This window comes from Candoia aspera, chromosome 1 (assembly GCF_035149785.1).
Source record: "Candoia aspera isolate rCanAsp1 chromosome 1, rCanAsp1.hap2, whole genome shotgun sequence".
NCBI lineage: Eukaryota > Metazoa > Chordata > Lepidosauria > Squamata > Boidae > Candoia > Candoia aspera.
Window position 1 is genome coordinate 16,965,701 of NC_086153.1, and position 12,350 is coordinate 16,978,050.

The 12,350-nt window shown below is 43.3% G+C and overlaps 1 protein-coding gene across 4 annotated transcripts in view; it reads right to left on the reverse strand.

The window, feature by feature from the left end:
* LOC134493586 (NADPH--cytochrome P450 reductase) overlaps positions 1-12,350 on the reverse strand; it is a 68,218-nt gene that overhangs the window by 33,882 nt on the left and 21,986 nt on the right. For all 4 annotated transcript variants that reach the window (XM_063298273.1, XM_063298257.1, XM_063298265.1 and 1 more), the window contains exon 2: positions 286-485. In XM_063298273.1, the coding sequence (XP_063154343.1) occupies positions 286-473 (188 nt within the window). In that variant the 5' untranslated portion in view covers positions 474-485. The remainder of the gene's footprint in view (positions 1-285; positions 486-12,350) is intronic.

A 12,350-nucleotide genomic window follows, 5' to 3' on the forward strand; every position in this document is an offset into this window, starting at 1 on the left:
TGAACTGGACAATATACTTCCTAGCCAATCAGACCTTTTTCTAGGACAGGGATGGGCAATAAGTAACTGCAGCGTACAAGTATTATAAAATAAAACACGAAGATATTGCAAGAATACTTTAAGGAGACTGTATTTTCCAGCGTGGGCTAAATCCTTAATGAATCCAAGCTGCTCCAATCCAGTAGTCAATTCTCAGAAGCTAAATAGATGCTAGAAAAACATACCGCATCCATCACACCAGAAACCCAGGTCTCTTTAACTGCCCCTGCGTGCCCAGCCACTTACGTTGTTTCTGTTGGTGTCTGGATTTTTGAAAACTCTGGGATCTCCTCTTTCTTCTTACGGAAGAAAAACCAGTACGTCAGCAGACCAATGACAACGGAGAAGAGGAAGACGTCCATCATGCTGAAGGCGACTGAAGGCTCTGGACTCTTTGCAGAAGAGGAGTCTCCTTTGGATGATGCTGTCCCCATGGTGATGAAAAACTGGATGGAAAAGAAGCAGCAGCAATTGTTATATATCCTGCTACAGCTTCAAAGCTCAGCAAACTGGAACCTTCTGGAGCCAAAAACATGGCAAAAGAAGAAGAGCTTCAGTCTGGGAGTGCCAGGAGACCATCCCAGATTAAGTGGAATAAACTCAGCAGAGACAATTTCTTGAGGGAGGTAGCTATAACTACGTATCTGGAAAGCACAAAATAAATATTTCATTTTGCACTCAGGTTGAAACTTGATAGGAACCATCAGCCCCACCACTCCCATAAATTTCATAATGTTCATGTAGAAGGAGCTTGCCAGCAAACTGATATCTACCCTAGAAGGAAGTTAAATACCACACACCTGTATCCCTCTTTCTTTCCAACACTACCAGTGGAAAAGTTATATAAACTTACTTAAAATATTTCTCACCTGCCTTTCTTATACACTAGTCTAGGCATGCAATTAATTAAACAATAGGACATAGAATACTCTAAACATTGCCAGTTCCTTAAAACAAAGGCCTATTTTCTTGCTGGTTCTTTTTGGAGGGTCTAAGCATGCCAGTGGCGCTGCAATAGATGGAAAACCAGTATAGTGTACCAGATCAAGTGTTGGCAGAGGCCAACATTCACCTGCAATTATGGAGCTCACTGGAGACTTCGAGCCTGTTGCTTTCTTTCAGCTGAACCTGCTTCGCAGAGTTTTTGCTAGAAGAAATTTTGGAAAGACAAGTACTACAAGTAGACAAGAACTGTCTACTACGTAAAACACGTGAGTTCCTGAAGGAAAAGTGGGATCTAAATCCAATGAATAATAAGTTCCAACAAATAGAAGCTACTGTTTTCACCTTCAAAACAGCTACTCTAAGTTCAACTTCTTCCTGAGAGTTTAAAACATCCTTAACATGAGCTACTGACAACCACACAGTTACAACCATATTTTTTGGCAACAATATAGAAGGTATTGCTTTATTCCAGGAGATCTGATTTCTCATTTGAGCTTACTGCCATATCCAGGACCATCCCTGCTTAGCTTCTAAGATCACAGGAGATTGGACAGGTTCTGCCATCTGCTTACACAGCAGGATGTAAAACCTGTAAAGACATTTAGGTTATAATCCTCTGCCACATGTAACTCCTAACTAGTTACTGACTAGTACCAATCGCAGTAAGGCAAAATGTGATTCATTTGGTTTATTGCTTTGCATAAGCACTCAGCCACAGTGATTAATAAACCATGATCAATGCCTTTGCACGCTACATTGATCTAGCCAGATGCAGCTAACAAGTCATGACAAAAACCTGGTTTTCTGTCTATCTGGTCACAGCCTTAACTTTTCCAAACATTCATTTCATCTCAAACTGCAGAAATGAAACAACATTGTTCTTGTATTCAGAAGCAGGCAGACAGGCAGGCAGACAGGCCCGAGACCATTAATGGTGTCAAAGGCCATGTCAGTAAGAGAATGACATTACCAGATGGGGTTTTTTGAGAGGAGGAACTGTTCAGCCTTAAAGAGGCTTAATACTCGTTCTAACCTGATCTCGGGTGATCCTCTCACAAGGCACTTTGGTTTCCCTAAGAGTTGAAATCCAACCCACCAAGTAGATGATGCAAGTGACTGTAAATGCCAAGGAACAAATATTTTAAGTTTACAGTTCTGAAAACTCACCCACTGCATGAGAAATACACAGCTTAATTACAACCCTTACAATGCATTAATGTATTGGGTTTTTGATGTTCTTTGCAGACATCTCATTAGCAGATTAGTTACTGGGAAGAAGAAAATCGAGCACCCAACAGTTCAGCCCTTACTTAGATATATACTCCACTATTGCATTAATTTATAGCTGAAGTGCCCAGACTTTTCCAGGCCCAAGGCAACATCTGGCTTTGGGTGGTATACTACATTCCAGCCATGTACAGGCTCAGGGCAATGGCCAGATGAAGGGCAGAACTCAAGCTGTAGGGAATGCAAAATGGGGCAGCTGTCAAAGATGGGAGAGTAGAGGAGAAATTTTGGCAAACAGGTCAACTGAAGACCCCCATCTCTGTCTCAGAAAACAACCATATTGATTGTGCCACATGAAATATTTCCAGGGACCATAAATACCACATTTATAACACAGGATGTCATTTTCAGACCACACAGACAATAAGAACAAATACTAAGCCAAAGCACAACTTTATCTTGAGCCATCTCAACCTTCCTCTGCAAAAACATCTCCATGGCATCACTCTTCTGCTGACCAGAGCCTACTTTGTCAACAGCAATAGGGTGATGCAGTCAAGGCAACTCTGGATTAGAACATTTTAGTTTCTCCAGCATGATCTCAAAATCCTTCAGTGAGGCTCTGGCCCACCAACCTGGTAACCATAACAACACATGGTTGACAATGGTCACCATGACAACCTTGAATTTCAGTCTAGCAAATCACCTCCAATAGTAAGAAACTGCAATATATTTTGCCTTTCAAGGAGGAAAACAAGAGAGAGAAACCCTATCTGGACTTTAATGCCAGAGAACTAGGCTACAAAATTGGTCTCCAACACCAAATTATTTACACTACCTTGGAATGGGAACCCATCACAGCTTTTTTAACCATCTGTCACAACCTGTTCTTTATCTCAGTCTCCCCACTCTTAAGTCCCGTTCTATCGTTGGATTTTGACTCCTGTAGTACCAACCATGCACCATGACAGCAAACCACCTGCTGGCCTGCATCCATGGCCTTCCTTCTCTTCCATCACCCTGAACTTTCAAGAAAATAAGTCTCAACAGGCAGCCATGATCATATCTGATAACAGCAAATTCCATACTTTGCTCTGTGTAAAGAAATGCTTCCTTTTATTTCTAAGTCTCCCAGTATTTTGCTTCAGTGGAAGATCCTGACTTTTAATATTGTGAGGGGGAAAAAAATCTCTATCCCTATTTTGCATGTCCTAATTTTATCTTGCCTCTCGCCCTCACCTGTTCTCTCCAGATGTTGCAGTATTGTCCTCATAGGGGAGCTGCTCTATCTCAATAATCATTTTGGGGGGGGGGGGAGGTCTCTGTACTTTTTCCAAGTCCTACAATATCCCTTTTGAGAAGAAGTCAACAGAATGCTGCAACAGACAACAGCATGTAGCCAATCTTGACTAATCTTAACTAGGATTAGATATAGGGACTAGTGGTTTGGCATCAGGATTCCATCCTATTTTCTTTCATTGCCCCTTGCTTACCTGCTACACAGAGGTTATTAAGCAGCCTTTGTGCAAGGTAACTTGAGGATTAACTGCCCATAACTAAGATGAGTGGTGAAAATAATAGTGTTTACGTTCCTTTGGAGCAAGCATCAAGCTAGGTGGCAGAAGGAAAGAACACAATATTGTCTGGACAGCAGCCAGAAGTGTCCATGATATATGAAAAGCAGCAGCAAAGGATCTTGGGTCCCCACTTTTCATTCTGCCACTGGACAACCAGCAGAACACATCAAACATTAGGAATAAGTAACATAAATATACAGTAAATGAGAACCAACATCTCTGGTTCCACTGATTCCCGACTGGTTGCCAAGAGTTTATTGTTCTTCAAGCTTTTTAGGGGGAAAAACATGCTTTGGCAATAAAACACTTGCTTTACAAGCAGGCGATTCAAGGCTGAATCTAGCATTTCCAGTCCAAGGTCCTTGAGAATTAGAAGAGAGATATTTCTGAGATACTAGAGGAAGCCCAGTCAGAACCAAGCAGGGACAGCAAATATCTTCCAGAAATTGATGAACTAAACTCCTAGCATCTCTTGTCATTGGCCAGCTGACTAAGGGTAATGGGAGTACCGGCTCAGCAATGTCTGGACGGCCAGAAGCTCACCCCGGAACAGAGACTATTGGGCTAGATCAGAGATCAGCAAATTGCATTGTCCCAGTCTTGAAGCTCCTGAAGATCATTCTGACAAAATCTGACCATAAAGCAGAGAATACTGGCAGTGCAATTCTTGGTGGCAAACTCATTTTGGAAAGAGGGAAATCTTTTGATTGAGCCCAAATATTAAAAAGCATAACTCTTGATCACAAAAATGTCACCCAACCTTGGGCTAGATCGATCAAAGACCTAGCAAACCCATGTGAAAACATGCTGAGTTGGCCTTGTTTGTGTTGGAAGTCCTGGCAAATCCAGCATGCCTCATTAACATGTAAAGTGAGTTGTCCCACAATGCAACTCTGAGGAAGCTGTTTGTTGCCACTCCCACTTCCCTTTTCTCTCTTCCTTCTTCTCCACCAGAAGCAAGCTCAGGGATGTGTGCTGCTCTCCTCCATTCTGGGCAGCATGTAGTGGGCCTGGAATTCCCCTTTCTTCCACACAGCTCTTGACAGCTGTAGGGCTGAGGGTTTAGGGCAAAACTAAGTATTTAGAAAGAAAAGAAGAACAAAGGAACTTCATCTTTTCCACCAAGATGGATGTAGCAGAAGCAACAAAGAATAAAGTCAGTAAGAAATTCTTTTACTTCTTAACCTAATATGTCTAAGCGTTTGATTCTTTAGGCTTGGGAGGGCTGAGTGTGTAAGGTCCATAACATGTATTTCTCTGGCATGCTCATTAAAGCTATCTAAGATATTCTTTTTCTGTGCCAGCTTCTCAGCTGTGTTATAAGCTCTGCTCCATTTCAGTGGTTCTAGCAGGCCACTTAAATGAGCTTCAGTTTGAACCTGGGAGCCCCTCCCCTTTCCCAGCTTAGCACTTAGTGAAAATTGAAACCACATAGTTTATTGCAGAAAGCCACAACACAGATTTATACAATAATCAGGTTAAGCTTAACGTGTAAACACTACTAAAGAATAGTATCTGTTCCAGATAAGACACTAAGTAGGGGAAGTGGACTTCTGCAGGGCAGGGCTATTGTTTTTATGTCCTCGTTGCAAGCTTCCCAGAGTCACCGGCTTTGCTTGGCTCCTCTGATAAACTAAAGGCTCAATTTCTACTTACGTAAAAGGTTTTGCCAGTTCTAGCCAAAAAGACTTCCTATATGTGATTTACATACTGGCCATATAAACAAGAAAGCTCTGGCAGCATGCCTAATGATCTAAACAATGCAAGTACAAAAGGAAAAAAAATGGATGGGGATTCTTCAAAAAGAATTAGTTTAGTTTTAGTAAAGTAAAAAGTAAATTTCCGGATTATATATTAAGAGTCTTAGCCCTGATTCTGATCTGCCGGCCTATTAAGAACGTAGTAAGAATGAGCCAACCTGGCGATTGGCAACCCTGACCCTCATTACCACCACTGCAATCCATCAGTCCATGGGTTGGTGAGTAAAGCTATTACAGCAGTAAAATAACTAAACTGTGGGTGCTGCACTTACTTCCAATGAGCTTCTCAGTACAATTGAAAGGACTGGTTTTAACCTTGAAAGCCATACACAGTTCGGCTCCTATGTACTACACAGCTGCCTTCCTCCAGTACACCAACCTATCCAGTATGCTCATCCCGCTGGGGAAGCTGGGTGTTCCTGGTATATGAGACATGAGATAGGTGGCCGTCCCCATCTCGTTCAATGGCCTCTGCCCCAAAATTACATCAGAGCCAGCCTTTTGTATAGATCCAGTTTCCCAAAGCAGTAAAGACTAAATGATTCCGAAGGGTTTTGAAGGCTGATACCAGTGGGCGCCTCTGATGATCATAATGTCTACTCTTTCATTTGTAATTATTGAAGGGGTTGTTGGTTTTTCTGTATTTCGTTTCTGGGTTTTATACTGTAAACTGCCTTGAGTTGAAAGACTTGGCAGTATACAAACATGACAGAAAGATAGACAGACAGACAGACAGGTGTGACTTAATGACTCAGCCCAACTCCTGCTAGCTGTTTACACCCATGTGCCTTTAGGAGCCACAAGCAAGACATAAGCAGGACAGGTACCCTAAAGTTACGATACTCTGAGGCAGCATGAAGACAAATCAGCAAGTTATAAAGACTACCCAAATTAAAATTTTAAGAATGAGGAACCTTTGCTTCCCAAGAACTGGATGCACCACAGCATTGCAAATCTGTGCACAATGCTTTATTGCAGCCCACACCTTCCCCAAACACAGGGTATTGCTATGGGTCACCTCCACCCTTCTAGGACTTGCGGGTTGCTGTTGCCACATAAATATGTCTTTAATAAGTTCTTTATACTCAGTCTGTTAATACTCAGTTCAAACAAAAGTCTCCAAGTCTGTAAAGTAGCACACAACCTTTGTATTTTTTTCAAAAGTTCTTGCACTAGTTGGGATGAGGTGCTGCCTTACTGTGGTTGTTCCTTTTCTAGTTGCTGCCAAGCTCTGCTCTTAAGCAGTGGTGCTTTTGACCACTCCAGCTGAGCTCCCAAACCAAGCTCCAGGCAGGAATCCCACCAGGATATGCTGTTTACTGTAGCTTGAGATCCTGGCAGTTACCTGATAGTCCTCTTGCCTGCCTGTAATAGCTGTCAATCATCAGACGTCGCCTCCCACTTCCTCGCCTGTTGCCATTTTCCTATTTCCTTTTCTCCTACATGCCCACTTCCCACTTTGTCTTAGCATTTGGTTTTAAAGCTAAGGGTCTGGGTGTGGTGAGGCTGCCTCTGGACATGGTCATCCTTGAAAATGCTAGGGTGTGGCTTAATTATCACAGGCAGCTGGAACACTGGTTTGAATGCTTGTGAATAACATTGTGGGTTAGTGAATGAAGGTGGGAAATGGGTTGAGAGGAACACAACAATAATACAATTAAAACATCACTCTGGAAAAGGATTCTATGTACACTCAAAATAAACAGATTGTGACCTGCAACTGTCAGCTAAGTAACAGTAGGGTGGAACAACCAGTTGTTGTTGTTTATTCGTTTAGTCGCTTCCGACTCTTCGTGACTTCATGGACCAGCCCACGCCAGAGCTTCCTGTCGGTCGTCAACACCCCCAGCTCCCCCAGGGATGAGTCCGTCACCTCTAGAATATCATCCATCCATCTTGCCCTTGGTCGGCCCCTCTTCCTTTTGCCCTCCACTCTCCCTAGCATCAGCATCTTCTCCAGGGTGTCCTGTCTTCTCATGATGTGGCCAAAGTATTTCAGTTTTGCCTTTAATATCATTCCCTCAAGTGAGCAGTCTGGCTTTATTTCCTGGAGGATGGACTGGTTGGATCTTCTTGCAGTCCAAGGCACTCTCAGAATTTTCCTCCAACACCACAGTTCAAAAGCATCGATCTTCCTTCGCTCAGCCTTCCTTATGGTCCAGCTCTCGCAGCCATATGTTACTACAGGGAACACCATTGCTTTAACTATGCGGGCCTTTGTTGTCAGTGTGATGTCTCTGCTCTTAACTATTTTATCGAGATTTGTCATTGCTCTTCTTCCAAGGATTAAGCGTCTTCTGATTTCCTGACTGCAGTCAGCATCTTCAGTAATCTTTGCACCTAGGAATACAAAGTCTTTCACTGCTTCTACATTTTCTCCCTCTATTTGCCAGTTATCAATCAAGCTGGTTGCCATAATCTTGGTTTTTTTGAGGTTTAGCTGCAAACCAGCTTTTGCACTTTCTTCTTTCACCTTCATCATAAGGCTCCTCAGTTCCTCTTCACTTTCAGCCATCAAAGTGGTATCATCTGCATATCTGAGATTGTTAATGTTTCTTCCAGAGATTTTAACTCCAGCCTTGGATTCCTCAAGGCCAGCTTGTCGCATGATGTGTTCTGCATACAAGTTGAATAGGTAGGGTGAGAGTATACAGCCCTGCCGTACTCCTTTCCCAATCTTAAACCAGTCTGTTGTTCCGTGGTCTGTTCTTACTGTTGCTACTTGGTCGTTATACAGATTCTTCAGGAGGCATACAAGATGACTTGGTATCCCCATACCGCTAAGAACTTGCCACAATTTGTTATGGTCCACACAGTCAAAGGCTTTAGAATAGTCAATAAAACAGAAATAGATGTTTTTCTGAAACTCCCTGGCTTTTTCCATTATCCAGCGGATATTGGCAATTTGGTCTCTAGTTCCTCTGCCTTTTCTAAACCCAGCTTGTACGTCTGGCAATTCTCGCTCCATGAACTGCTGAAGTCTACCTTGCAGGATCTTGAGCATTACCTTACTGGCATGTGAAATGAGTGCCACTGTTCGATAGTTTGAACATTCTTTAGTGTTTCCCTTTTTTGGTATGGGGATATAAGTTGATTTTTTCCAGTCTGATGGCCATTCTTGTGTTTTCCAAATTTGCTGGCATATAGCATGCATTACCTTGACAGCATCATCTTGCAAGATTTTGAACAGTTCAGCTGGGATGCCGTCGTCTCCTGTTGCCTTGTTATTAGCAATGCTTCTTAAGGCCCATTCAACCTCACTCTTCAGGATGTCTGGCTCTAGCTCACCGACCACACTGTCGAAGCTATCCCCGATATTGTTATCCTTCCTATACAGGTTTTCTATATATTCTTGCCACCTTTTCTTGATCTCTTCTTCTTCTGTTAGGTCCTTGCCATCTTTGTTTTTGATCATACCCATTTTTGCCTGGAATTTACCTCCAATGTTTCTAATTTTCTGGAAGAGGTCTCTTGTCCTTCCTATTCTATTGTCTTCTTCCACTTCCGCGCATTGCTTGTTTAAAAATAATTCCTTATCTCTTCTGGCTAACCTCTGGAATTTTGCATTTAATTGGGCATATCTCCCCCTATCACTGTTGCCTTTTGCTTTCCTTCTTTCTTGGGCTACTTCTAGTGTCTCAGCAGACAGCCATTTTGCCTTCTTGGTTTTCTCTTTCTTTGGGATGTATTTTGTTGCCGCCTCCTGAACAATGCTGCCAACTTCTGTCCAGAGTTCTTCCGGGACCCTATCTACTAAGTCCAGTCCCTTAAATCGATTCTTCACCTCCACTGCATATTCCTTAGGAATATTAGTGAGCTCATATCTAGCTGATCTGTGGGTCTTCCCTAATCTCTTTAGTCTGATCCTAAATTGTGCAAGAAGAAGTTCGTGATCTGAACTACAGTCAGCTCCAGGCCTTGTTTTTACCGACTGTACAGATGTCCGCCACCTTTGGCTGCAAAGGATGTAATCAATCTGATTTCGGTGTTGTCCATCTGGTGAAGTCCATGTATAAAGCCGTCTCTTAGGTTGTTGGAAGAGAGTGTTTGTTATGCAGAGTGAATTGTCTTGGCAAAATTCTATCAGCCTGTGTCCTGCTTCGTTTTGTTCTCCCAGGCCATACTTACCTGTAATTCGAGGTGTCATTTGACTGCCCACCTTAGCATTCCAGTCTCCTGTGATGAAAATAACATCTCTTTTAGGCGTGTTGTCCAGTAGGTGCTGCAGATCCTCATAGAACTGCTCTACTTCAGCTTCTTCAGCATTTGTGGTTGGGGCGTATATTTGGATCACTGTGATGTTAGATGGCTTGCCCTGAATTCGAATTGAGATCATTCTATCATTTTTTGGGTTGTATCCAAGCACTGCTTTAGCCACTTTACTATTAATTATGAAGGCTACTCCATTTCTTCTGTGGTCCTCTTGTCCGCAGTAGTAGATCTGGTGGTCATTTGATGTGAAGTGGCCCATTCCAGTCCATTTCAGTTCACTGACGCCCAGAATGTCTATCTTTAATCTTGACATCTCACCAATAACCACATCCAATTTGCCCTGGCTCATAGATCTTACATTCCAGGTTCCAATGGTGTGTTGATCCTTAGAACATCGGATTCGCCGTTCACCACCAGCACCGTCGGCCGCTAGCCGTCCTTTCGGCTTTGAGCTAGCTGCGTCATCACGTCTGGGGCTAGTTGAGCTCATCCTCTGTTCCTCCCCAGTAGCATTTTGACCATCTTCCGACCTGGGGGTCTCATCTTCCGATGGTATACCGACATATCTCTGGTTGTACTGATCCATTTAGTTTTCACGGCAAGAATACTGAGGTGGGTTGCCATTACCTTCCCCAGGGATCGCATTTAGTCTGACCTCTCTGTCATGACCTTCCCGTCTTGGGTGGCCCTTCACGGTTTAGCTCATGGCATCATTGAGGTGCTCAAGCTCCAGCACCACGACAAGGTAACGATCCTTTGCTGAAGGGAACAACCAGACCCTATACTAATTCACTCATCAAATAAGCAGGTCTTTAAAAGCCGTAAGATTCCTACAGTGATGAAGAATGGAAGCTGATTCCAAAGTTGGGGCCAGGTCACTAAAGGCCCAGAAACTGGAGACCACCATCCCGAAGCAAGAACCAAAAGAAGGTTGAAAAGAAGAAGAGGGGCGTTTAATCAGCTTTATTTATTGTTCTTAAAAATTGCAAACACGGAGGCTGCATTCACAAAACATGCTCAACTAGATTATGAGACAGTTACGTAGTTTACGTTTCAGTAGGTTCTTTAAGGGGGACCTCAGAGATGGGCCAGCTGCACCTGCACTATGATAAAGTTACTCGGAGTCACTGTAGCCTGACTCCAGGTGGACAGAGTCTTCAGTGGTGACTGGGGCATCATCTTGCCCTGTTATTTGGGACTCCTTTGGGTCTGTGACCTCCAAGGAAGTGGACTGAGTACTGTCTTTGTTATCTTCTGCCATCTGCAGTTGTAGCCTTATCCCTTGGGCTTGGTCTGGGAAACTGTGAGCCTCACTGTGGAAGGGGGATCTGCCAGCAGCTCTAAAAGAGACTGGCGAGGCCTCTCCTGAAAAGGCCATCACTGGACCCAGGGGTGTTACGCAACTACTGACTGGTCTTCAACCTTCTGTTTGGGGGAAAGATTCAGTCAGGATTCAGGCCCAATTTTGAGAGAGACAACACTGGTTGCTCTTTTGGATGATCTATATTGAGACCTGGATGGGGAAAGTGTGCCCCTCCTGTCTTTTTCTATTTTTTGGCAGCTTCTGATGTATCAACCATGGTGTCCTTTTAAATTACCTGCAAGGACAGGGGGTTGGAGGTGTCTTGCAAGAGTTCCACTTCTTCCTTAGTGGTTGACTCCAATCTGTGCTGATGAGGGAGGAGAGGTCAGCCTGGTGGCCCCTGACTTGTGGGCTGCCACAAGGATCAGTCCTGTCTCCTCTACTTTTTAACATTTGTTTGAAGCTGCTGAGAGGGATCATTCAATGGTTTGGGGTGCAGTATCATCAATATGCTGATGATACCAAACTGTACCTCACTGCCCCAGCCTATGGGGGAAATGCTGTCGACTCCCTTTCCCACCATCCTCAGCCATAGGGGCCTTTAATGGGAAAAGTCAACAGCTGCAAGATGGCAGGTATGATGTCATGACTGAAGTCCTGTCCCATTGGTATGTGTACATGTACAGAAGTTGAGGAGCTTCAGTCACAACGCTGCTCCCATCATCTTGCAAATTTGACCACCAAACCTCCTGCAGATACCGCTGCTCAGCCAGCCTGGTCAAAATCCATGCTAGCTGGGAATAACAAAAGCATACACAATACTCTACTTATAAATAGGATATTACAGTGAACAGCTCAGCACCATTGCTCAGGAAATATATTCAATAACATCAGTGGAAAACTTTATTTAAATCTCTTTTCTTAAAAATCTGTTCAGTCATATCTGATTCTCACACTGCTTGGCAAGTCCCTGCAGTTTTCTTGGCCAGGTTTTTTGGAAGTGGTTTGCCATTGCCTCCTTCCTAGGGCTGAGAGAGGGTGACTGGCCCAAGGCCTAACTGGTTTTGTGCCTAAGGCAGGACTAGAACTCATGAACTCCTGGTTTCTAGCCCCGTGCCTTAACCACCACACCAAACTGGCTCTCAAATCTATGACTTAAATATATTTTTTTCCTTGCTTATTTTAATATACTTTTTTTAAAGTTTATTTTTATTATCAATCTTGATTATCCTTATACCTCTGATATCACTTTTTTATATATATAAACACTGAATCTGTACCAGTAGT